Below are 27,884 nucleotides of genomic sequence, written 5' to 3'. Positions count from 1 at the left end.
CCCTGTGTAAGATAAGCGGTATGGAAAATGGATTGATGGATGGATGGATGGATGGATGGATGGGGGGGCTTCAATTGTATTGTCTTGGGTTAATGGGAAAGAACATTCCTAATTGGTAAGTTTAAAAAAAAAAAAGTCTTAAGAGTCTCAAAAACGACAAAATATAAAGAGACCAAAAGAAAGTAATAGAAACTTTTTAATCAGAACTGAAAATGTATCATCATTAGAGAGGAAGAAAGACAGACATTCACTGAATGGAAACTCCCTTTCTTTCATGTCCACTGTAGTAACTGTGCGCACGTGACTGGAAGGCTGCGAAGCCTGGCGAAGGCTGCGTCCCAATCTGCGCGCGCACTACTAACTAACGCATAGCACGTCCCAAAAATACAGGTTACCATAGTTACCATATGTAGCGTAGTATTTTCTACACGCTGCTTAGTAGGCTACAGTGATTTGAGATTGGGACGCAGCCGAGGTAATCCTTCCCTTCTGCGGTGACGCTTTAAAGACGCGGGGCGTCGTGAGGAGGACAGGACAACAAAAAAAAGGAAAAAAAAAGAAGACAGCTATAGTAGATCTCAGGGCTGCACAGGACGCGGACATGGCATCTCCGAGCCTGGGGTTTAACGGGGCTCGGAAGAAAGCCGCCGCGAGGAATGGCGCTGTGGAGAGGAGGAATTTAATCACCGTGTGCAGGTAAGACACGAGCGCGTGCGCTTTTCATTACACTGCTGATTAATCAGCATTGTGCAGCTTTTACACCAGAAACAACACAATGCATATTTTTCCATTGTGCAGACTGCTTGTACCTGATTTAAACTCGTCACTGTTCAATCAATGCACCCGAAAATTTTTACTTCATCTTGCTACATTAAAGTTGTTTTACTCTGCAGCAGACTGGACTAATGCAAACTGTTTATTATAATCATCTTTGCATTTAGATGCAACTCTTTTTTTTATGCTGGTGTTTTTTTTGTGATGCAAACCGTAGCTACTGAATCAGCATTTTGCTTTGTAAAGGCAAGATCATTGGAAGTGTGTAAAACGCGTGCTGCAAGCAGAAACAGTCAGATCGGGTTGCCAGAGTGTGTATCCTCACTCTTGCTATGAAAATCCATCCGACACAGGATGTTGTAACAGGAGTGGCAGTATATGCAGTCATATAAACAGCTATTTAAAAAAAATCTTCCTTTTCTTTCACACTCAAGCGTTTATTAAAAAAAAAAAGCTATATTTGTATTTGTATATAAACATAACCGAATAAGACTTCCCATATTTGATAACTACTTGAGTGAAAGGAGTAGTTGCATAATTAAGCGGTGCAATTTATGAACATGGAGTACATTTGCATTGGTTAATCGGTCAAAATGGTCAGACAAATAAAATCCTCGAGCACATTTATCCCCCTCACTTTCCAAACAAAAGCAGTTCCTTTAAGAGGATTAGGGTGTAATATGGCAACCACAGCCGTACTCTCGCATCACGTCATTTTTATGCAAATTCGCCCAGTGACAAGCTAATATTTTTCTTTATTTCCTGCTGTTTATTTTTTAAACACCAACTCACTGTTTAATTTAAAACCACTGTTTAATTATGGACGATTTATTTATTTATTTGTTAATTTTTTTCATCTATCTATCTAATATATATTATTATTTCTTTTACATTTGTATTTATTTAGTTGTTAAACAGCAGTAGATAGACCCATTATGTGTGTTGCAGGTGTATAATTAGAGTTAAATTAAGTGGAGAGAGAGAGAGTGGTATTTATTCCCAATGGGCAGTTAATGAGTCTGTGGGAAAGCCAGTGAAGCTGACCTTATCATTATTCACTAAATTCCAGGGGTTTCAATACCGCACTGTAAAATGGGCGTTTCTGGAGGTGTGGTGAACACGCCCACTTACAAAAAAAAAAGACTGATCATGGAGCATGCGCAGAATACTTTTATTTTTTTTGTGTGCGGGCATTTCCTTTACATGCTAAATTAACTGGTTCTTCAAACCGTCAACTTTGCTCTTTCAGTGTAAATAAAGTTGAGTAATAAAACGTGGATAATTCTGAGTATTTCTTAACAGTGTTTTTCAAACATGAAACCCCTGCGATCACAGACCGACAACTATCTGCAGCAAATGGCTTTTCTTCCCAAACTGCGCATGATCGCTGACCTATGCAGATTCTCAAAATAGTAGGGATGCACCGAATGTTCGATAAATTAAATAAATTTGACCGAACAATGACGCGACCAAATAGCCTAGCAACCAGAGTGAGACGCGTGAATGTCACGACCTCGATGAGGGGGCGCGCGCATGCATGAGCTATGTGCTCTTCGGATGTTTACTGTGGACATGTGTGTTTGTTTTGTTTCTGTTCCGGTGCATGTTTCTATCACGTCGCGAGACGTAAGGGAGTAGAGTATGGAAGTAGGTAAAGACGTATTTATTTAAGGGAAGACGGACAAATTCACATCGTAATCCAAAAAATTTAGTCAAGACAGGCGATCGGCAAACAGGCATAAATGGAGCAAAGCAGGAATCAAAGTCGTGGTCACAGAAAACGGGGTCAAAACAAGAAACATGAACTAGTACTATGGACTGGGAGTGGAAAAACCAGTGGGGACTAAATGAACTAATCTATAGTTTAAACTAACTAAATCTGTCATGGAACATAACATTAACAACGTATCTAACTATACTATATCTACTATAATACTCCGCGAGGTGTACAGGGACGCGAGCGGTATGTATCCCCAATATAATCAGCCATACAGAACTGATTATAACCATTATTTTCACTCTTGTCAATGCACCTTTTAATGCACTTTTTAGTTGTAGGCTACAGAGTGTTCCATTCTTTCAGCAGTCAGTTATAGGCCTAACATAGGCTATTCAAGGGGGGCTCAAAGATGACCACATAAAAATATTCTTATTTTACTCATTTATTTGTTTATTTATTTATTTAAAGTTATATTGTGCCTTGTTGGTAGCCTATTCCTGCTGGAATGAAAATAAAATGTTCAATGTTAAATAAATATTTTGAAATTGTAGTTTTTGTAATTGTTTTTTTTTTCTTTGAAAAGCAAGACAAAATAGTAAAAAGCACATTTTTACTATTTAATTTATGCAATGGTGAAAAAAATGGCAAAATAAATGGGAAAAAACGTGTTCGGTATTCGGCCTTCGGCCAAGTTTTTCATTATTTTCGGTTTCAGCCAAGAGTTTTCATTTTGGTGCATCCCTACAAAATAGGCCATGCCCACCTGATGATGCAATATCTGTTATGCTGTCCTGAAATCCCAGGAGAAGAAATGTGCCTGCCATATCATTACAGCAACAAAATGCATTAAGAGTAGGGAAGTCATTCAATGACACTATATATATTTGTACCTAGAAATTAAGTGGGCGTGGCCTAAACCGGAAGGCTCCCCCCCCCTGAAATTTAATGTGAACCCTACAACTCTGCCCCCATAAACACTGGAAAGTTCATAATTGGTCTCAACTAGAAATGCGCGTGAGGCTGGTTTGGGGTCCCCCCCCCCCCCCCCCCCCCAATATTTTGGTTTCACTTTTCATAATATAAACAAACTTGTAGTTCAATTTAAGTGACTACAGTTTAATCACAGCGAGCCTGACCAGGCAGGTACTAAGGGTGAATGAACCTTGTAAATGCAATATTCATAATCACGTAATAGATGTGGTCTTTCCTTGTCCTGTGATCTTGATATCTAACAGCTCTCTCACACCCACGAGCTTCAAGTAAAAAAACAAAAACAAAAAAAAACCTCCCAGTTGCATAACTTTTTTTTTTTTTGGTGTGTGTGTGCGCGCATGCCAGAATGATCTTTATTCAGCCTGATTGCCTTGAGCACAAACGTAACACTCATCTTGACAGTCGTGCACCTCAGCACAGCATGATGCTGGACAAGGAAACCAGTTCAGAGGATGGATGAAGGACACGATACTGATGACTAATAAGTGCTATGAATTTGGCCCCAGGGAATATGATGCTCAGGGACTGATTTAAAAATGTTTTTTTTATTATTGAGGTTCACTGTGTGAAACCGGTGAAAGGAGAGTTCAGTAATGTAGTTTGTATAAGAGCTGAGAGTAGAAGGTAAGGAGAATAGATCTATGGAGAACTCTTGTGTGAAATTATCTGCTTAGCATTTTAAAAATTTTATTTAAATTGTTTCTGTGTGGTCTCCAAGTCCTAGCTTCTTGTCAAGTAGAGTGGCACTGTATTCATGAAGGATGTAAAGGTTGTTTTTTTTTGTTTGTTTTTTTTTTTTTTTTTAAACTATACTGATGTTAGAATTTGGGATATTTCCTGATACCAATCCAGTTCCCACAAAGTTCTGTTGCCAAGGCAGTGTGCTTTAAAACAGTTTGTATCTGGTTTAAATCAACATAACATAAAATATATCAATAGGTTGAATTGGACAATATGTCAGAACTGCCAAAACTAATCCAGTCTGAATAGGACATGCTGCTAATTGTGACATCCTCAAAATGCCAAGCTACCCATTTATTGTTAATAGTTAACTTGGCACGTGAAAGCAGATGACCAATAGTCTATATTTACAATTTATTTTTGGTCTGTATGCTAGGATTGGCAAAGGCCTATGGAAGCTGACAAAAGTATTTGAATATATACACCTGCTTCAGTTAATGTTCACGTCAAACTTCAGACCGGGGGGAAAAAATGTGATCTCAGTGACTTTAACTGCGGCATGGTTGTTGGTGCCAGACGGGCTGGTTTGAGTATTTCAGAAGCTGCTAATCTCCTGGGATTTTCTCACACACTACAGGTGCTTTTCTTTTTTTCTTCTTTTTTTAATTTTTTTTTTTTTAAAAGAAGCAAGAAAAAGTTATGGAAGCCCAGGTTGGTTCCAGCAGTCTTCAGCTCATCTGTATTGTTGGGTCTGGTGTCTCTCATAGATACTCTATGGTATTCCGGTCTGACGAGTTGGCTGGCCAATCAAGCACAGTAATACCATGCTCAGCAAACCAGTTACTAGTAGTTTTGGCACTGTGGGCAGTTGCCAAGTCCTGCTGGAAAAGGAAATCAGCATCTCCATAAAGCTCGTCAGCAGATGGAAGCATGAAGTGCTCTAAAATCTCCTGGTAGATGCTGCATCGACTCTCGACTTGAGAAAACATAGTGGACCAACACCAGCAGATGACATGGCACCCAAAATCATCACTGACCGTGGAAACTTCACACTGGACTTCAAGCAACTTGGATTCTGTTCCTCTCCACTCTTCCTCCAGACTCTGGGACCTTGATTTCCAAATGAAATGCAAAATTAACTTTCATCTTCCCCATGATTGTGATTGTGTGTACTGAACCAGACTGAGAGATTAAAGGCTCAGGAAACCTTAGCGGGTGTTTTGAGTTAATTAGCTGATTAGAGCTCTTCTCAGGTCGACATTTCTCTATTATTAATTCTTTATTAGAATATTTCCAGATACTGGATTTTTAATTTCCGTGAGCTGTAAGCCGTAATCATCAAGATTAAAACAAAAAAAGGATCGAAATATTTCACTTTGTGTAATGAATCCAGAATATATGAAAGTTCCACTTTTCAAATTAAATTCTGGGGAGGTGGACGAACGTTTCCATGACATTATCATTTTTTGAGCTGCACCTGTACGCTAGAGTTTATATAGAATGGTGTGGGGGAAAAACAAAAAAATTGAGTGACAGTTCTGTGGATGGAAACGCCTTGTTGATAAGAGAGGTCATAAGAAAATGGCAGATTGGTTCGAGCTGACAGGAAGGATGCAATAACTCGAACACTCTTTACAACCGTGGTGAACAGAAAAGCATCTCAGCATGCACAAAACATCGAACCTTGTGGTGGATGGGCTACAGCGGTGGAAGAAATCATTGGGTTCCACTCATGTCAGCCAAGAACAAGAATCTGATTCTATCGTGGGCACAGACTCGCCCAAACTAGACATTTGAAGAGTAGGGGGAAAAAATCACCTGGTCATTTTCCAGTCTTCAAGGGTCCAGTTTGGGTGAGTCTGTGCCCATGAAAGCCTCAATTATACGCATGTCACCTTAAATAAACGTATTTTATGTGTTTTTCTAAATAATTTTTTTTTGCCAATGTTTCTTTGTTCTGAACTTGGTACAGGAAAGACTTTTTAAAAAAAAAAAAAAAAACTATAATTTTGAATTTGATATATCTATCTCTCAAATTCAGGTTAGAATGTTTTGTGGATTTTAAAAAAAAAAGCAAAAAAAAACCTAATTACAGATTTTCTGCAAATTGGGTCAAAGGTGAAATGTTCAGGATTCCCAGGGAAAAGTAGAACAATTTCTCAATTGCTCTCTTATAAATTTCTGTCTATTTATATAAATAAAAATTGGGATTCATCATATGTGCGTACACATCATTAACACAAGTGTACATGATGAAACATAAATACTAATTGTTTGTAGTGTCTGTGCATGCATGGCACTGCTCATGGGGGGGGGGGACTCCGACATTTTGTTAGTGCCACATAGAAAAACGTGAGCAAGGCAGAGATTTGGATCAATAAAGAGGATAGTTATTAAACTATGCTGTGTAATTTTAATTCTGACTTTTTTTTTTTTTTTTTTTTTTTGTAAAAAGACTGTGTGGCACATTTTTCTGTTTTCTTGATCTGGAATTCATTTATTTTTGGCTCAGAGAAGGGAAATGTCACGAGAAATTGGCAGCAAATGTCATTCTGTATCCCAGCTGCTGAACAACCCACGACTCACTGCTGTAAGAGCTTTTAGTTTTTCGACGCATTATACTAGAGTACAATACATAGAGTATTATAAGTCAGAATGACTACAGAAGCATTAATCAATGATTACATAAAAAAAAAAACATCAATTATTGAGAACCTTCTGTTCTACTTAATTATGTTGTGGACTGAACCAAGTGCACGGTAAATCCTGTAGAAACGATTGTATGAAAAGCTGGCCTTAATTCAGTGATTTCAGTTTTTTTTGTTTTTAAAAACAAGAAGCATTGTAGTGTGCTGTTGCCAGTCACATGCATTTACTGTATGTGCGCAACAAAACAAAGACACACAGATGATTGGACAGCGAAGTTTGGGGAATATTCTTCCACGTCACATTCAAAACCGATGTCTCATGGCTGTAGTGGTAAAAGTGGTAACATAAAGCGCCACTATGAGCCAAAATATAACTACTTTGTCTTATTTATAGCCTTAAACTAAATATTAAAGGTACTAAAAACATCTATTGTCATCATTCAGTCATGTTGCAAATGATAGTTTAATAGCCTACCTCTGGTTTAAAACTAATGTCTTTATCAGTCTAAATGGTGTGATGTGGAGTAATTCATCTGTTTATATTTAGTGGCGGAGTCGTGTCAAGTGATGCCTCGTGCTGTGTCTTTTGAAGTAGGATTAACCGTCATGGCAGGGTGCCAGCTGAAATGCCCGCTAATGTCAGACACCACCGGGAGACTCCGCAGGAGCACCTCGTTATGTAGGCCACTAGTTTACATGTCAGCAGTCGTCTTTCCTCTGTGGTGTAACAGAAAGGAGGAATACGAGGATAAACAAATAGACATGCTTTCAGTGCCGTCAGGAGGGATATTGCAATATTATCAATAGCGAAAAAAACCCCAAAACCCTTTAGCTTGAAAGGAATCTTGTCAGGCAGTAGGTTAAGGCCTTGCTTTAAAGAAAACCATAACCGAGACATTTTATCAGCCATTTATTCACAAACTAGCTTCTCGTCTGCGCTTAGAATCTGAAGATTTCTTAAATAGCGTTTAGCTCATGTTGATCTAGCTAACTAGCTAACCTTTTACTCTAAAAGCTAATTAACGTTACAACACATTCACCTTCCCAAATGAAAGATGCATGCTAACTAGAGCTAGCCAGAAAACCTGAGTGGACTTTTACATGTTGCAGGATTCTATGATGATATTGCGATAACGGCTAACGAACAGTACGGTCTGGAAAAATTGTAAGTCCCTGGAGCTGAATTCTAGAATAAGGCCAAAAAAAAGAAGGGGGGGGGGGGGGGAAATCAGGGTTTGACCAAAATTGAGTTTTTCTGTCAATGGCGTGTACTTTGACATTTCTACTTTAAGAAAACATAAGTTGCTTTTAACAAAATTATGTGGAACTGTTTATTTATTTAACAAATGCAGCATTAAAAACAGTCAGTCTGCCTAAAGGGGATTAAAACCTGTGGTTTTTTTTAATTTATTTATTTATTTTTATTTATTTATTTAGTTATTTATTTATTTATTTTTGTTGCACAATTCGAAGTTTTCGAATAACTACAGGCCGTAGCGAAATGGAATCAGTTCAGTTTATCAGATATCAGCTTTCCAAATGTCCATGATGACCCCCATGCCCACATGACACCACATGCCGAAGTGTCCTTGGGCAAGACACTGAACCCCAAGTTGCTCCTGAGTTAGCACCTTGCATGGCAGCAATTGGTGTGTGTGAATGGATGAATGACACACAGTGGATAAAAGCGCTATATAAGTGCAGACCATTTACCATAACAGGAAATTTAGCCAACAGGACTGTCCAAATGAATCCACGATTATTTCCTCCCCAATGTTGGCATGAACAGAGAACATTTGAATGAATAAATGGTGACGACGCTCCAGTTAGTCGAAGTGATTTTAATCCTCCAATGATGAGACCGAGACTGATGTGAATGATGCTAATAATCAAAGTGGGATTTTCTCAATGACAATATTAGAACTTCTAGTTGAAATATGTACAAAAGAAAAATAGTCCAGTTCAGGAAAAACTAGTTTTTCAGAACTACTGTAGGCTATACATTGTAGAAAATGTCAACAACAACAAAAAAATGACCATGTGAAGGGTTTTTACAAATATAGTGCAGCCCTAATGCCAAAACTGGTTCTTCGCATTGATTCATTCTGCAATCTTTATTGGCAAAGCCATGCAGATTTATTATGTCTGTTCAGCAATTTATACCATTTGGACTAAAAGCAAGACCAATATGAAACCCTTGCTGTCACAAGGTGACGTATCAGCGGTTTTCAAGGATAGAAGTGTGATCACCATGGAGTCGCAGCATCCATCTCTGTGTCTCACATACGGCCCTGAGAATAGCAGCTAGTATCGCAGCTGTCACTCACTCGCTCACGCACACACTCGCGCACACACAGTCTGGCCTATTTTCTGCCATTTACTAATTGATCTGGATGTTTTGTTGGTTCAGAGAAGGGAAATGTCACATGAGAAATTAGCAGTGAAATGTCATTTTACCTCTCAGCTGCAGAACCCAGCTGCTGTGTGCAAACGTCTTTGGAAAGCAATGAGCAAGAAACATCATTTCACAGTAATTACATTCGAAGACCGATGGTACAAAAGGTCTGAACTGATTTCCAGACTCAGGAAAATGCGTTCAGTGTGCTCAGCGTGTGAAGGTTATGAATTCCTGGTTCAGTAAATGTTAATGACTATGCATATTGGATATATCATTATTGGTAAAACTCCTAAACTACTTTCAAATGGCTGATTCTGATCATGTTGATCGTTTTCCTATAAAACTTCCAGAAGTGTTTAATTTCTCTTGCACCCCAGCAAATTGCACGTGATTTTCTTTCATGCTATACTTTTTGTCCATTTGTAGTTACATTTATTGTTATGGAGCATCTGCAAAACAAGTGAGTTTCTATTAAGACTTGCATTTATAGGAGCTATATGAAGTCATTCTGTCAAATTTCTATCAATTGTATTTGATGGAGAAAGGAGAAACTCATCATCAGAGTCACAGCAGGCATCTCTGTATCAGACATATGGCCCTGGGAATTGCAGCTCTCCTTAATCAGTTTATTATTAGACATGGAGTATGTGCAGCATCCACCTGTGAATGAGATACGAGTATAATACTATACAGACAATAATTACTATATAGACAATACTATACAGACAATTTAAAAAAAAAAAAAAAAAAGCTGTTACTATAGTAATGATGGGTTTTACTATTACTGTAGCTGTTACTATAGAAACAATAGCTTTTACTATAGACCGTATTAGAAAGAGTACTTCAACATAAACCTGTGATTGTACCTTGCAGCCAGCACGACTGTCAGAGCTGCTGGTATAGACGATTAATCAACGCCATCTGACCAAGCAGATTTGAGAATTCCACAGCAATGTGCTCTAAGGCACTTAAACCAATCTCAGACTTCAATTGGATTGCTGGATCATTGCATACCCCTTCTAACACCCCACATGCTGTAGATCATAGTTTCTGCTTCATTAAGCTCTTCCTAGCTGAATATGCATTACAGTGCTCTCCCTCTCTGTCTACATTACCAAACTCTCTCTCTCTCTCTCTCTCTCTCTCTCTCTCTCTCTCTCTCTCTCTCTCTCTCTCTCTCTCTAACTAACTAACTAACTAACTAACTAAGATAGCCAGCATAGAGCTGTTGACTGGGACTGTATTCTCATCTGATGATGCAAGTTAGATGTCATGGAAAAAGCCTGGAGCCTGCCAATTAGTCAACCTTGATGATTGATAATGCTGGATGTCTCAATGGCTGGTGATCAAGTGTGTGTGTCTAGGGGTGGGGTGGGGGGTGGGAGTGAGGGAGATTGACTGTGAAGAATAAACAAAGCCTCAGATCTCGAGCGATCTGCTCGCTGTAAATAAAACTCCCTCTTTATGATGTAGTCTTCAGAAGCGTAGTCGTCAAATTCCAGTATTATGAATGACATTTGAAGGCTGTGCTTTTCATGCCCATTGAATGAAGGACTTTTGTATGAACAGTCCTGTTTGTCTGGAAAATTACTAAGGTTATTATCCACAATTATTAATGAAGTGCACTGCAGTTGCAGCCTGGTTTCTTCTTCATATGCAACAAAGGTGTTAAGAGCAGAAGCCCTAAGAGGCCATGCAGCATTATTTTTTCTTTTTCTTTTATATTTTCTCGTGATCACGACTTAATTTTCTCGGTGTACTCGATATAACATGTTTTTATTGATCTGGAGGCAGCAAAAACTTGGTGCAATCCCGCAGCATCATGGATGAACAATTTTTTTTTTTTTTTTTTTTACATTTTATTTATTTATTTATTTATTTATTTATTTATTTATTTATTAATTACATTTTTTTAAAACTTTGGATCAGGGACTGGTTGAAGGACTGGGATGTTTGCATGGCTACAGAATGATGTTTGAAAGTAGACCAGTCCTATTTACAAGGCGCAAGGTTTTCTCGTGATAAATTTCCATCATGAGAAAACGGCTTTTGTTATGTCGATCGCAAGAAAATTAAGTCATGATCACTAGGGGGGGGGAGAAAAGGGGGAAAAAAAATAATGCATGGCTTATTAGGGTTTCCGTAGTTAACGATATTTCTGGCATAATTCTGATGTACTGTCACGACATGAACCTTCTAATCACCACGTTAAACCAGGGGTTTTCAAACATTTTGCAGACTCCTTTAACTGTAAAATAAATTTGACCCTGTTAGTACAGATTCATTTCATGGACATTTGTTTAAAATGTGTACAGGAATAGAAAACTTTATGGGTCTAATAAATAGACAAAATATTATTGAACACATCAGGTCCAAGTTGACATTATTTTATAGGCTGACTGTTTGAGTTATTGAGGTTTGGGTTAATCCCATTCTATTCGAGGCACAAGTCAGACAGGCCAATAACTCTAAGAACTTGATATTAAATATAGTAGCTGCGAGGTGGCTGTGGATCAGGTGGTAGAGCGGGTTGTCCACTAATCGTAGGATTCGATTCCCAGCCCACGTGACTCCACATGCTGAAGTGTCCTTGGGCAAGACACTGAACCCCAAGTTGCTCCTGATGGCAAGTTAGCACCTTGCATGGCAGCCCTGCTACCATTGGTGTGTGAGTGTGCATGTGTGAATGGGTGAATGAGACACAGTGTGAAGTGCTTTGGACAAGAGTGCTATATAAGTGCACCATTTACCATAAATATAATAACTTGGCTAATGGTAGATTCCACTACTATAACAAAAATTATTATTATTATTATTATTTTATTTAATTTAATTACTTAATTTATTTATTTATTTTTAAATCAAAGAGACCAGGTTATTCTTCAGAGATCCCACTTTGAAAACCACTGCCTTAAACCAATGTCTAACGTATCTCAGTCTTACATGGATTCCTGTTGGATGTAGTCTATTGTATTATACAGTACGTAGTAGGGAGGACGTTACGCTTCAGGTTATAAAAACAAACCAGACACGCTGTATCCTTATTCACATTCCTGAGCCGTGCTGTGTTCCTTTTTATATCCCTCAGGTTTAATAGTTTTGTTCCTCGCTTCACTGTTATGCTTTCATATTTGGCTGCCTTCGTTTTTCTATTGAATTACCTGCAGCTACACCACGTATATCCAAGTCCTTGGATTATATTACCGATTCCTCGTTCCTTTCAACTTCAAAGCCATAGCTATGAAAAGAAACCTATTTCCTCTTTGTCTATATGGGACATCTTTAAACAGTGTCTCCAAGATCATGATTGAGATGATGATGATGATGATGATGATGATGATGATGATGATGATGATTTAACGTTTTCCGTCTGACAATTTATAGCAGAACATTGTTGGATGTGCTATTTGGTGCATGATTGTTTGCTAAAATGGTAAGATCTGACTTTAGAAGCAGTCACAGGCTCATGTTCCTTATCTTGTAAAGGGAAACGAGGCACAGCAGACTTGTTCGGACGCTGATTCATGAGCTCCAGCTGCTCAGTCGAAAGGGAATGTGACGAGAAGCTTGTTGCTCCTTATCTATTTTTAAATTCTGTCTGGTTTTAGGTGGTGTTTACTTTGCCCAGGTTTAAACGAGAAGTTCAGATAGAATAATTTTGTCTTTGTCAATCAGTTGCTTGAGTAATCGCAATATGGTGTAACAATATTATGTAACATATGGACAAATCGTACATTTATTGGCTAACCCAATAGGGCAGTGGTAGCTCAGTGGTTTAGACATTGGGCTACTGATTGAAAGACGTGAGTTCAAAGAACATGAGTTCAGCACTGTCAGGATGACACTATTGGGCCCTTGAGCAAGGCCCTTAACCCTCAACTGCTCAGTTGTATAAATGAGATAAATGGAAGTTGTTCTGAGTAAGGGTGTCTGCCAAATGCCTTTATGTAATGTCTAACCCACTTAAGAGCAAGTAAGAGCATCAGTGATCTGCCCAGTCTCGTGTTTTGATTGCCCGAAAATCTTTTTGACATGGTGGTAATTCGTAATTAACATACTGAAATGCTATATGATAAACTAGTGCATTGATGGAGATTAGGAGACACGAACGCATTTATGATCATTACAAAGTTTCTAATGTTGTACATTTGTGTTTGATTAAAAGTCAAGTCGTTGACCATAGTTTCAGCTACGAGTTCTGGTCCTCACAGCGCTCGCAAAACATATTGGTCAAGTCTCGCTAGAATCTTTATTTTGATAGGTTTATACCATGAGTTGATTTTGATTTATTATACTGTCAGAAGAGTTGTATAACAACTTTTACTTTGCTTGGTTTTCGTCAGGATTTCCAGATAACGGTGCAGAAATGGTCATCCGTTCATGTTAATGTATCCACTTAGTCGGATCGCTCCTCGGCCGATGCGTGTAGTGCAGCAGGCGGTAGTATTTAGAACGAATAGCATGGTCTCTAATGCTAGAATTACAACATTGAGGTGCATCGCATTATGTTTAGCTACATGTTTAATGAAAACTTTTTTTTGTGTGTGTGAAAGTCAATAGGAAGTAAGTTTCATTTTCATTTTCTGGTTGTTGAAACTGCCAGCCTGCCTACAAATCAAAAAAATCTAATAACCTAGACATGAAGTCTGCTTGCCCCAGGTGCCTGGGTTACTGATTTGTCCCTTTCTAATATGGTTATTGTGAAGAGTCAGGAACCCATTTCACCATCGTGGGGTGTCTGCATCACCTATTATTATATACAGCATTCAGCCCTATTTGAAGTACAATTCGATTTTCAACCTGTCTCGACAGGTTCTCGGTGAAAACGCTGATCGACCGGTCTTGTTACGAAACTATAGATGACACCTCGTCGGAGTTCATCAACTTTGTCTCTATTCTGGAACAGATCCTCAGCCATCGGCTCAAAGGTAGGACCCCGAGACTACATTCAGACTGCACACATACTGAGCGTGCTAATGACAGACCCAACCCCATACAGACATCATAATTACCACACAGTGGGTGTGTCTGGAATGTAAGATTGGTGCCAAATAAGGCTGTATTTGGAGGCATCAAGCTCTGGATTGAAGGTTTGCATTGAACACTGCCTTCTGAGGTGCCTTTATCGTTTTTGAAGGCAGCATACATCAGTATTTTATCATCCACTGTCCTACTTATCCCATAAACTTGTACATCAGCAGGCAGGCTGTAATTAATGTAGCAGTTTGTGGGCACATGGGTTACAGTGTTTTTGTTATTTAACGTACGGTGCATGCGTTCATAAGCATGAAAATGCATGTTTAAAAAAAAACAAAATTCCTAGGTAAAAAGCATTTGACCCTAGGATGATGAGAGTAAATTATCATTTTGTTTAAAGATCTTATTTTTTACATTCGGTACTGCCATTCAGAAGCTATATAAGGTATTTACATGTTTCCCAGAAGACAAAATAATAACAATTTACACCGATCATCCTGCTCAAAAGTTTACACCCCCCTGGCTTTTAATGTATCGCGTTGTCTTCTTGAGCATCAGTGAATGATTGGACCTTTTGTAATAGTCATGTACGAATCCCTCAGTCGTCCTCAGTCTGAAGAGATGGATTTCGACACATATAGCTGCTGTTAGAAAGGAGTCAAATATGCAGAAGATTCTGGAAAAGTAAAGAATGTACAGGACCTGGAGGATTTTTCTGAAGAACAGTGGGCAGTTTAACAGCTCAGGACAAACAAGGGACTCATGAACAACTATCTCAAAACATAAAAACAGTCGCTGATCATCAAAGTAACGACACACAGGATTAATAATCGAGCATGTGTAAACTTTTGAACTGGTTCATTTGTGTAAATTCAGTTATTATTGTGTCTTGTGGACTATAGTGTGTAAACTTCACTCTATTTTTCCCAGTGACACTTTATTCTCATCTTATCTAATGGATTTTAGTTAGTGACTGTTTGACGTATGTCGGTAACCTGGCAACATTGCGATGTACGCTGCCTTCAAATGCCAGTGTCCGAATCCACTGTTGTGTTGTTCGTATGCTCGTTCTTCTCCGTCGTAAAACGATGCAGGCGAAGCGTTATATATAATTCAGCAGGAAACTATTTTAAGTGGCATTAATGTTTCTTCGTGTGCTGTTTGTCAGACAAATAGGAAGTTAAGTGATTGGACACTCGCAGTGGAAATTGTTCTTTTTCTGCACATACGGTGTAAACAAAATTACATTTCCATTATATGTCATTAGACACCTGAGATACAGCTGTCAGTAAAACCCATTAGCTTTCCTCTGGCATTATACATGTGGAAGCAGGGACACGGACGATCTCATTTTTCTGGTAGCAGGCAGCACGGAGCATACAGTGACTTGCAAAAATACAGAAAGAAAATCAGAATACATGCAGAGGTTAGAGTGCCACGCAGTATTTCTGTCCTTTTGTGATTTATTATTTATTAGGAACAGGTGTACACCTGCAGGTTCATGGACTTATCTGATCAGCCAATCATGTGGCAGCAGCACAATGCATAAAATCATGCAGATACAGGTCAGGAGCTTCAGTTAATGTTCACATCAAACATCAGAATGAAAGGGGGGGGGCGGGGGGGGATGTGACGTCAGTGACTTGACTGTTAGTGCCAGTTGAACTGTTTGAGTATTTCCGATATTGCCGATTTTCTTCTGGGATTATCTATCTTAGCTCAACAGTCTTTCTTTTACTCTCCCTTTTACACCTCTCTTTTAACTTCTTTTTTTCATCTCTGTTTTGCGGCCCCATTTATCAATAACTCCGCCCCCCCCGTATTATTATTATTATTATTATTATTATTATTATTATTATTATTATTATTATGTGCAGGTCAAATCACTTGGTTTGGCTATGAGAGTCCACGCAGTTTCTGGGATTATGTGCGTGTGGCCTGTAGCAAAGTCCCTCACAGCTGCATCCCAAGCATTGAGAGCATGGAGAATGTACGTAGCTCAAGAGCCAAGGTAAGGACATGCGCGCACACACATTTTATGTGTTTTTATTTTTTATTTTTTTATATATATATATCACACACACACACACAAACAATATTGTATCATAACTGGATTGGAATAATGAACGTCTTTCTCATACAAAACAATAATTTCTCATACCCAAACAATTATTTTATAAAACCCTACAGACTTTTCAAATTGAAAGAAGGGTATTCTTTCTCTCTCTCTTTCTATATATGTATATATATGTGTGTGTGTGTGTGTGTGTGTGTGTGTGTGTGTGTGTGTGTGTGTGTGTGTGTGTGTGTGTATGCATGTCTTTCTCTCTGTCTGTCTCTATCCATTTTTGCATCCCTCTCTCTCTCTCTCTCTCTCTCTCTCTCTCTCTCTCTCTCTCTCTCTCTCTCTCTCTCTCGCTATCTCTCTCTCGCTATCTCTCTCTCTCGCTATCTCACACCAATCCATCCATCTATCCATTTCTGTCTCAGGGCCGTGCATGGATCCGAGTTACTTTGATGGAGAAACGGCTCTCTGAATATATATCCGCTGCCTTGAGAGACTTCAAAACCACAAGGTTTTATACACACACAGGAATATTTATTAATAAAAAACCCAATAAGGTCCAGAATGCATGTCGTTAAGTCTATATATGAAATGTAGGTGTGTCGTTAAGTCAGTTTACCAGTGCACCAATGTGGGTGTATCATTTATATCCATATGTGGGCATGAATTCAATTCATATATAAAATGTGCTGTAATTCGAAGGTTTTGAAATAAAGAGAACCCAAAGACACATTTCTAATTCTGCTCTTTGGAACAGAGTCCATCGTTACAAGGTGCAAATTTGGCTGTGACTAGCTAAATGAAATTTACTGCAATGTGAGGAACTTTTTACTGCTTATTCTGTTCGTTATTAAATTACGATACTTGCTCCAGTTTACACAAGTGTCAATGATGGTGCAACAGTAGGTGGTCCACTTAAAAAGACCACAAGCCCCAAAGCAATCCTGAATCTACTTTTTGGTTTTGGACATTTAAAGGGTGTGTCTTTGAGTCCGTGTGCCATCATGCCTGTTAAATATTAGTCATTGTTGTATTGCAATAAACTGTGTGTAGATGATGGTAATGAGTTGTTTGTATGTTTGTGCATGCACTGATGTTTACCAGAAGGTTTTATGAGGATGGTGCGATAGTGCTGGGAGAGGAAGCGGGGGTGCTGGCAGATACTCTCATTGGACTAAACGCTATTGATTTCAGGTAGACATCTCTTTCTCTCCCTCTCTCTGTGGGGTGTTCTTGACATTCAGCCATGTATCAGTCGGAGAGGATGTTAATGATTCCACTTAACATAGAGTCTCACACACGCACACACCCTGTTCTCCAAATCAATCCATAGGTGTGAAACAAAATGTATGAATTGACTTTGACTATATGATATTTGGCAATGTACAGACTTGTTTTGCATTTCCTGGAAAATGAGGAAAGTGGATCAAATAAGCTGGCAATATTAGTTGATAATCCTGGAAAAGTAAACAGTCAATGAGTCTTATTGAGATTGAGATTGAGAGAGAGAGAGAGTGAGAGAGAGAGAGAGAATCTTCGAGTTATCACCTGATATTTCCTTTATTTGTTTGTGTTTATTCTACCAGTCAAATTTTTTAGCTAAGTAGAGGCTGGCTTAAAGGCTCCCATAGACAGAGAGATTTTATGGGCTAAATTGGGAAGTTTGTATTGGTATGTACTTTGGTGTGTGAGAGGATTTTAACTGACATAATCTTTTTTTTTTTTTTTTTTTTTTTTTTTTTTTTTTTTTTTTTTTTTTTTTTTAAACTTAATGACCCACTAGAACATTGATTATGTCTCATGGTTTAATAAAAAAAAAATTAATTGGACTCTAATATTTCATTGATCAGTTGTAAGAGGTTGTTATGGGTTATATTATTACATTTAACATTAATGATGTTACTAGGTGGTTGTTTTTAGGATGACCTTCTATGAAATATATCTGTCATGAAAATATCTTCTGAAAAGAGCGGGTTGCCTGTAAAGCGAGCTAAATCCCTGCTCTCTGACAGCTTTTGTCTGAAGGGTGAGAGTTTGGATGGAAGCTGTCCCGCTGTGATTGACTACACACCTTACCTCAAGTTCACGCAAACGTAAGGCTGAACATTCAAATACACATGCCAACCTTAACAGGATTGTAAAAACTCAACACAACATGTTTGAGTGATTTAAAAGGTGTGTGTGTGTGTTTCTCAGCTCGGACAGCATCAGCAGTGACGAGGAGGAGATGAGGACTCTGGGAAGCAGTGGCAGCGAGGCCAGCACTCCGGAGTCCAACATGGCCGCCTGCTTGAGCACGGACCTGAGCAGCTGGTACAGCAAGTGCAAACGGGTGGAGCAGAAATACAGAGTGGTGCTGGAACAAAAGGCAAGCATGTGCATACAGTAGCGATCAATACAGTCTATCTGCAGTATATATGCAGATTTATCAGATTATATGATTCACTGGTGTTTGTGTTTTATATCATCTATGATCTAAAACCTAGACTTTTTGAAGAGGAAATAATAAAACGGGCAGTGCAACTATTTTTTTGTGTGTGTTTGTTTGCTTAGGGTTATCTGGAGGAGCTGGTTCGTCTGAGGGAGGCTCAGCTCTCGGAGTCCGTCTCCCAAAATAAAGCTTTAATGCAGCGTTTTGCAGAAGCCGGCATCGGCCATAAACTGGAGAAAGAACAGCTGGAGTTCATCATCCTGGAGCTCCAGGACCAGCTGTGAGTACACACAAACGTTTAAGTAAAGGAGGTGTGGCCTCTGGGCTTGTTGTGCCAGTGGAGGAGGCGTGGCCTCTGGGCTTGTTGTGCCAGTGGAGGAGGCGTGGCCTCTGGGCTTGTTGTGCCAGTGGAGGAGGCGTGGCCTCTGGGCTTGTGTTAGGTGGTGATTTTAATTCATCCCAGTGATTCCGTTCACCAAAAAGATTCATTCAAATTCGTTCACTGGTTCATTCAGTGACCCTTTCTGTAAATTACACCATTACAAGTTTTAGTAGATTTATTAAAACTGGTGTGTCCAATTTTTAAAAAGAGAAGCTCTGGTGAATTTATTTTCAAGAAAGATATTTCAGTCAATGCAGGCTAATTTTGAGAGTTCTGTAAAGAAACCAGCGTTTTTAAAGGGTTACAATTCTGAAAATGAACGAATGTTTAGTAATTGTCATCAGAACTGTTGCTGGTAAAAAATTGACGTCGGTGAAAGTGTGGGGGGAAAAATATTAATATATAACACTTTTTTGGACATGGACATTATTGTCCTCTATGGACCTATTTGTAACTTTTTAATTGATGCACAAGGGTTAAGTGAACAAAAAATTTGATTCAGTACATGGAAGTGAACGAGAGAGATTTGTTCACGAATGAACCACCAATGACATGTTTCAGTGAAGGAGGCGTGGCCTCTGTACTTGTCCGCTTTTGAAACAAGTTAGTCGATGTTGCCTCTTACATTATTGAAGCTGTGAAGAGTTGTTTCAATCATGTTCTGTTGATGAGACAAAAAAAATCTATTATTAACAAGAACCCACAAAAGGCAAATCCTCCTTCCTTAGGCAGAAAACTTTAAAGCTACATCTTTACCTCTGATTGTCACAAAGCTCTGACACTGGAGACTCCTTCCAAAAATGCAACATCAGCACCTTCTGACCAATGAGATTTGAGACCTCCTCATCGGCAAATTTTTAATAAGAGCTTATTAACATACTACATGCTACACAGAAATAGGATTTCAGTCCGACTAGCAGATTTAACTGCACCCGTGATTGACATCTTATTGGGATACAATTCAGATATAGTCCTGATGAAACCTACCTGGTGTTTGAGTTTCTGCGTAATCTTTTTCTCTCTGTTTTTGCACACTCCCAGAATAGCTGCCACAGCAATTCATTATAATGTTCCTGTCTGCTTTTAAATCGATTAGATGGCAGGAATAATCAGCATGTGGATTACGCCTGTTCCGCTCGCATTAGTTTAGCACGTTTTTCTGTTCTTAGCATGTTTACTGCATCAGGAATGTTTCACAGCGCACAGCGAGGAGAGGCGTCCTGTGTTCATCTCAAGATAAAAGAGCTGAGCAATCAAACATTCCTCTGTGAGTTGGCTCTGTGAGGGCATTGAGGAGGGGAGCACAGAGTGATGGATTGATGGAGGAAGTATGGAGAGGAGAGGATGAAATGGTAGAGTTGAGAGTGAGAGGGATAATATGATGGCACAGAGGTGAAGTGAGTGCAAGTGTGCTGTGTTAGTGAAACTATAATGCACCGCATCTGTATCCGAAGTGGGTGTGGCGTAAACTGGAAGGGTGTTGTTGTTTTTTTATTTTTATTTATTTATTTAATGAACCCTGCCACTATGTAGAAACATTGGAAAACACTGAATCAAAAGCCAATGTAGAAATGTTAGCACTGTTAGCATTCTGTTCATTCTGCCTCTATTCTGACTGTTCCTCAGCTACATCACTCGAGTCCATAACTGGGCTCAACTAGAGATGTATGCAGATGCGTACATCTCTAGATGGAATAGTGTTTTTGTTTGTTTGTTTTTTAAATCCGGAGAGTATCATTGTTACATTTTAGAACAAATTTAGTTCTATTTCCCCAAATAAAAACAAATTACCAGACAGTTTCCAGTCCATACAGGATTTTTTGTGATTGTTGTGGCCAAAAATGCTCGTGTGGTGTGGTGCGTGTGGTTGTGTTTTTTTTTTATTTATTTATTTATTTATGTATGTAATTAATTTTTTTTCAAAATTTCATACAGCTTGCAGAGGTTTTTTTTTTTTTTTTTTTTTTTTTTTTTTTTTTTTTTTTTTTTTTTTTTTTTGCAGAAAACTACTTGACGGTGAAATTGCAACTACACGAAATTGTTTTGCGCGGTCTTTCACGTTGCTGTTTGCTGGTAAACGAGACCTCTTTTTTGCTGTACTCGTGTTTGACGCACGTGAATCGAAGAGGGCTTTGGCTGAATGCGCGCTGTGATGACGTCACGTGACGCGTTTCGGCCCAAATCTGCAGAAAATCTGCGGCAATTTAGAAAAATGGCAAGCTCCTCCGAATATTGCAGCGTTTTCTTGATTTTTGTGTTCTTTTCAGCGAAAATGGCAAAATGCTGGATGGACTGAGTTACTAGGGATGCTGTAAATATCATGTTAAAGAACGTGATATTTGTTTCAGCTTCATATTGACTCGCTCATGGCCACCTGAAAGTAAAAACACCTTGCTTGCGTAAAAAAAATTTTCTGCTCCGTCCTGCAGGATACCAGTCCCGAAGCACACACCTAGTCTCAACCAGATGCCCTGTGAACCTTTTGTCAAGCGTTATAAAACAAAACAAATAGGAGTAGTACAATCATGTATCAATTTAGAACACGTTGTCGTTTCATTCCGAATATTGTATTCGTATTCCCCTGATAAGATATTTCTGATAATCTTATTTCTAATTATAAACTTGTCTTGAAGCTGTTCACTTCCTCGGACTCTGAAATTAGTAGTTAGACATGATGATGATGATGATGATGATGATGATGTGAATTAGCATGGGCAGAAACCTGTAATACGTTAGAAGACTTCAGAGAATGGAAATCCAAATTTATATTCAGTTTGTCATGAAAATCAACACTACAAATGCAGATTTAAAAAAAAAAAAAAAAAAGCCATAGACACCCAGGAGTGCGTTTTCTCCAGTTTGTCACATACAGTATCTCACAAAAGTGAGTACACCCCTCAAATTTTTGTAAATATTTGATTATATCTTTTCATGTGACAACACTGAAGAAATGACACTTTGCTACAGTGTAAAGTAGTGAGTGTACAGCTTGTGTAACAGTGTAAATTTGCTGTCCCCTCAAAATAACTCAACACACAACCATTAATGTCTAAACCGCTGGCAACAAAAGTGAGTACACCCCTAAATGAAAATGTCCACATTGGGCCCAATTAGCCATTTTCCCTCCCCGGTGTCATGTGACTTTTGCGAGATATTGTACAACTGAATCAGGTCACTTAGTCTAATCAACAGTTTCACAGAACATATTGTTCTTGGTTCATTTATTCATTCCACAAAAGTATTGTTCGAATTATGATTATGATGATGATGTGCTTCATCTCCTGGTCTGCATGACCAAATGTGCCTGCACAGTGGAAACTTTGCACTTTACAGCTGCAGAGGCGTCCTGTATTATTAATAAAGCTCGCAGAGGCCAGCATTTTTCTGCTAATTTATAGCGCCGCGGTTTCGAGGTCACTTTCGGCCAATTTGCATACAGTTGCTGAGGCAATTTCCTCTCTTCTCTCGGCAAGCATCCAATCTGTTTTTAAAAAAAGGTCGAAAAAGTGTCCTGCACAGTGGAGCACTAAGTGCTTCTCTTGGACTGATGATTGCAGCCGATGAATTGAAATTACAATAGGTGGATATTTCATAATTAGCAGTGGTCTTGTCTAGATCCATCTAGTTCCTCTTTTACTTCCTCTTGCTGCGATGCTGTTTCTGCAGACTCGCTCATTGTATAACAATTATAAAGCATGTGATTATGAACGCGAAAAAACAATCTCCTGTCTTGGGCGGGTGGGTGTTTGTTTGTTTTTTTCAAACGTCAGCAGAACTGTACTGAAGAACCATGACCTGCGATCCAGACAGGAGCTCACCTCTCACCTGACCAATCAGTGGCCCTCACCCGGTGCCGTGGACAGCAACGCCGTCGCTCTAGACACTCTCCTCTACCAGAAGCGCACGGGACGCTGGGAAGAGTACGTATCTGCGTGTTTCTCTTTTAACTAATGAGACTGTACACTGTGTTCATATCGCACAATCTGTCAAATACCATCATTTATCCAGATTTCACGTTCATTTATCCATTGATATTAAGCTCCATTTTACATTTCATGAATGATCTGAGATCCATGTAAGTTTGTCTTCATGCTTTTTACCAGAAGCTCCTCCAACAAATAATGCCATATTCACGATCAGTGCTCACTATATGTTGTATACAGTGTGTGTGTGTGTGTGTGTGTGTGTGTGTGACTTTTCAACTTATACAGTGTGTTATATATCCAATAGATGCTGTTTGAGATTCAGTCACCGAAAAAAGAGCAACTGTCAGAAATACTTGCGTGTAATTTACACTCACTGTCCACTGTATTAGGCTACTGTAATCAGCCAATTATGTGGCAGCAGAGCAATGCATAAAATCCTGCAGATACAGGTCAAGAGCTCCAGTTAATGTTCACATCAAACATCAGAATGAAGGAAAAAATGTGATCTTGGTGATTTTAAATGTGGCATGGTCGTTGGTACCAGATGGGCTTTTTTTTTTTTTTTTTTTTTTTTTTTTTTTTTTGAGTGTTTCAGAAACTGCTGTTCTCCAAAAAATCAAAAAGCATCCTGTGCGTGAAGAATGACCAGACTGGTCTGAGCTGACAGAAAGTCTATAGTTACTCAAATAAGCACTCTTTCCAACCGTGGTGAGCAGAAAAGCATCTCAGACCTGATCTCAAACATCAAACCTTGCGGTGGATGAGCTACAACAGCAGAAGACCACCACATCTGGTTCCACTCCTGGCAGCCAAGAACAAGAATCTGAGGCTATCATGGGTACAGACTCACCAAAACCTCATGGTTGTAAAGAGCGATTGAGTTACTGAGTTATATGCTTCATGGCAGCTGACATCTTCCTACAGTATGAAATACTCAAACCAGCCCTTCTGATACCAATATCCATACCACAATCATACAAGTCACAGAGATCACCATTTTTTTCTTCTTCTTCTTCATTTTGATGCTTGATGTGAACATCAACTGACGCTCTTGGCCTGTATCCGCATGATTTGTGTGTGGTGGTTTTTTTGGTTTTTTTTTTTTGCATTACACTGCTGCCACATGATTGGCTGCTTAGATAACTGTACAGGTGTTCCTAATAAAATGGATGGTGAGTGTAATTTTTATGAAACTTCCTTTTGTTTGATTTTTATTTTAAAAGACTGATATGTAAGGATAATTTAGCCCAGTGGTTTAGGAAATACATTTCGAAAGACTTGAAGAAAGGTAATCATGGGCTCTTAAACAGTCGAATGTTCCTCCCTGTACATTACTAAGGTAACCTTGGACAGAGTGGATTTTGGGAAACCACCTTAATCGGTAGTCTGTATTAGACTATAGGTGGGTTTTTTGCTCAGGAGGTTGACGCAGGAATCCATTAAAGATGTTCGGCTACAAAATTTTAATAGAATAGTCAAGGACTATAGTTGAAATTGCCCCATATTTCTAAAATGTATTTGAGTAGGAGTGTGTGTGTGTAGGGGTGTGTGTATTTTCCCTGCAAAAGGAACAACAGTATCGTTTCTGGAAGTGTGTGTGTTTGTGTGTATTCACAGGAAGAGCTTTCCGAGTCTGGACCAGCTGTCCGCCGATATGAGTCTGTCTCAGATGTCCCTGGAGCCGGGACACACACACACGCATAGTCTAGATGGCAAGACCGGACTCGCCTCCTGGCACAGAGAAGGTACGTACGTGTGTGTGTGAGAGAGAGACAGAGTTTGTCATCCATCTTCACAAAGGAAATCGATACATGTTAGAGAGGACAAGGTTGATTCGATGAGTGTGTCACCTCCCTGCAGCATCAGTGGCACTCTTATGTGGAAACACAAGGTTAATGATTTTATATTTGGATCAGACAGGAAATAAAAGCTTGTATTATTGTGAGGGAGAGACACGCACTTACCACTTTATACCTGCAGATTCATCCAGTTCTCTAATCAGCCAATCAAGTGGCAGCAGCGCAATGCATAAAAAGCATGCAGATACAGGTCAAGACCTTCAACTAATGTTCACATTCAAACATCAGAATGGTAAAAATGTGATCTCAGTGACTTGGTCGGTAGTGCCAGACAGGCTGGTGTAAGTATTTCAGAAATTGCTGACCTCTTCAGGATTGTTCACACACAACAGTCTCTAGAGTTTACACAGAGCAGTGCAAAAAAAAATAAATAAATAAATAAAAAACCCAGTTCAGTTCTGTGTACAGAAACGCCTTGTTTGGGAAAGAGGTCCGAGGAGATTGGCCAGACTGGATCTAGCTGACCGGAACTCAAATAACAACTCTTTACATCAGTGGTGAACAGAAAAACATCTCAGAACGCGTAACACATTGAACCGTGAGGTGGATGGGCTAGAAGACCACATCGGGTTCCACTCCTGTCAGCGAAGAACACTGAGATTACGCTTTATTAGATACCCTATCCTGATGAAGTACCTAATAAACTGCAATATTGTGTATATTTGAAGTATTTTGTATTATATATTTTTTTTTAGTCTTGACACTTGCACATTAGAGGAACAATGAAGGATTTTTGTCATCCTTCATATTGTTTTCTCTGTCCTGGTTATCTGTCTCTCAGTGGTGTGTTTATAAATAAATAAATAAATAAATAAAGTCTGCATTAATATCCCACTCTTTATTACATCCTTTATCTGAAGAGATCTCATCTCTGTGCTGCTGGCCCTGTTGCTTATTATAAATTACAGCCCAAAATAGTATCTGGGTAACCAAATTAATTTGGAGCTGCGTGAGATGTTAATCTCTGTGTGTGTTTTGTAGGTAAAGAGGACACGCCGTCTCTCAGAGGTCTGTGTGGGTCTCTTACTTCAGTGGCCAGCTATAAATCTCTGGCCAGCCTGAAGTCCAGTGAGTATCTGGCGAGTCCGACTACGGATATGACAAGCCCAGGGCTCACTCCTTCCTAAACACGTGCTCACACACACGTACACACACATCCTGTACATATACATGTATTATAGTTATTTAACCATAAACTGAAAGCCTAGTATTCAATTTTTATTTATTTATTTTTTTCAAACAGTCTGAGAATCAGACTCTGTTACTGGACCAGATCTGACTGCACTGTGCTTGATCACATGATCAAAGCTAAATCATGGAAAACTACCTAAAAGCTTGGCATCAGTATTAGTCTTGTGGCTTTTAATGTACAAATCTGCTTAATTCTCTTCCACATCTTTCCAGCTTAAAACACTATGCTACAGGGGTGGACAAATCATAACTTCTTTAGCAAGTAAAACCTCCAGTGTGCTGCCAAGTTCCATGTTTAGTTGCGTGAAAACCTAACTGACGCGGCTAAAATGTGGAACTTAATAACGTAACGTAATAACGCACGGCAGCTCGGTTAGCTTGTTAAGTGCATTAATTGTTCAGATTAGTTGTTTGATTTACATGTTGCACGCTCTATTATGTACTAGCTTTGATTAGCATTTTACGTTGACATTTTATGGCATTTGGCAGACGCCCTTCTGCAGAGTGACTTACATTTATACATCGGAGCAGTTGAGGGTTAAGGGCCTTGCTGAGGGGCCCAACAGTGGCAGCTTGGCGGTGCTGGGGTTTGAACAACATCTTAACCATGGAGATACCACTGCCCCAGACTAGCAGATTAGCAAAGCAAGCTAAGTAGAGTCTCTGCAAGTTCCGTACAAAGCCATATTTTTTGTCGTAATGCCTTTTTACATACATTTACTGAGAGGTCATGTGCGTCAGGATAAGATGAATCCATGCTAGTTTTTCCCCTCAAGTGTTTCCTGAATTTTTAGACAGTAAATGGGAACTAATTGCATTTAAAAAAAAAAAAAAGTTAGACCACACATGCCTGAGAAATCGATTCGAGGAAATTATTTGGATTTGCCACATTACTGATTCGTTTGCAGTCCTAATTTGTGTGGAATTCAGAATCTACTAAATAAATAAATAAAGTCGCACTGTCACTCTCATAACTGAAATCGTAGAACGTACGTACAGTACGTAAAAAATTAACGGTCACTTTGTTGCTCACTAACGTGAACGGAGGGTAAGAAAACGATCGAGTGTACATGAAATGGTTTCCCGGTCAGTCAGGTGCGTCACGTAGTGCAAGCCGGCACTGTCATGAAGGGCATCACCTTTAGATGAAGAACATGGAAACTTCTCCATCGGGTAACTACGAATACAAACGTGAATATCCCATGCACATGATCCACTGGTCCCAGGAGCACATGCTGGTGATTTGTCCACCCCTGTTTATTATCTATTTCTTGGTCACATTCACTGAATAAACCGCAGCTGTGTTTAATGTATTCGGTTTAAACTCAGGAACTGCAGCGGACATTAAAAAAAAAAAAAAAAGTCTACACACCCATATTAAAATGGCAGGTTTTTGTGAAGTAAAAACAATGAAACTGAGCTGAATTGTGTCAGAACTTTTTCCACCCTCGGTGTGAAATTACAACGTGTAAGCACGGTCGCCTCACACCTCCAGGGTCCGGGGTTCGATTCCCACCGTGACCCTGTGTGTGCGGAGTTTGCATGTTCTCCCCGTGCTGCGGGGGTTTCCTCCGGGTACTCCGGTTTCCTCCCCCAGTCCAAAGACATGCACGGTAGGCTGATTGGCGTGTCTAAAGTGTCCGTAGTGTATGAATGGGTGTGTGAGTGTGTATGTGATTGTGCCCTGCGATGGACTGGCACCCTGTCCAGGGTGTACCCCACCTTGTGGCCGATGCTCAATGGGATTGGCTCCAGGTTCCCCGTGACCCTGAAGAAGGAGTAAGCGGTAGAAGATGGATGGATGGTTGCATAAGTGTGCACACCCCTAAACTAATACAC

General features: G+C 39.3%; 1 protein-coding gene across 3 annotated transcripts; it reads left to right on the top strand.

The window, feature by feature from the left end:
* Positions 1-306: 306 nt before the first annotated feature.
* rundc3b (RUN domain containing 3b) lies at positions 307-27,884 on the top strand. Of its 3 annotated transcripts, none has more exons than XM_017452691.3 (11): positions 307-696; positions 14,027-14,142; positions 16,069-16,202; positions 16,682-16,767; positions 17,361-17,450; positions 18,269-18,349; positions 18,453-18,624; positions 18,810-18,967; positions 22,843-22,989; positions 24,613-24,740; positions 25,836-27,884. In XM_017452691.3, the coding sequence occupies exons 1-11, from the start codon at positions 602-604 to the stop codon at positions 25,979-25,981; spliced, it is 1,353 nt and encodes a 450-aa protein (XP_017308180.1). In that variant the 5' UTR covers positions 307-601; the 3' UTR covers positions 25,982-27,884. The 3 variants fall into 3 exon arrangements, with proteins under 3 accessions (XP_017308180.1, XP_017308179.1, XP_053530868.1); XM_017452690.3 differs by having other exon boundaries at positions 22,840-22,989; XM_053674893.1 differs by having other exon boundaries at positions 677-696; positions 14,027-15,756; positions 22,840-22,989.

This window comes from Ictalurus punctatus, chromosome 23 (assembly GCF_001660625.3).
Source record: "Ictalurus punctatus breed USDA103 chromosome 23, Coco_2.0, whole genome shotgun sequence".
NCBI lineage: Eukaryota > Metazoa > Chordata > Actinopteri > Siluriformes > Ictaluridae > Ictalurus > Ictalurus punctatus.
The sequence above is the reverse complement of the archived record's forward strand: the minus strand, read 5'-3'. Positions and strand labels throughout refer to the sequence as shown.

Excerpts from the sequence above, each read along its gene's own strand:
- rundc3b (XM_017452690.3), top strand. The coding sequence starts at position 602 with ATGGCATCTCCGAGCCTGGGGTTTAACGGGGCTCGGAAGAAAGCCGCC. Across the intron at positions 18,350-18,452 it reads TACCTCAAGTTCACGCAAAC|CTCGGACAGCATCAGCAGTG; the intron begins GTAAGGCTGAAC and ends TGTGTTTCTCAG. Across the intron at positions 18,625-18,809 it reads GAGTGGTGCTGGAACAAAAG|GGTTATCTGGAGGAGCTGGT; the intron begins GCAAGCATGTGC and ends TTGTTTGCTTAG.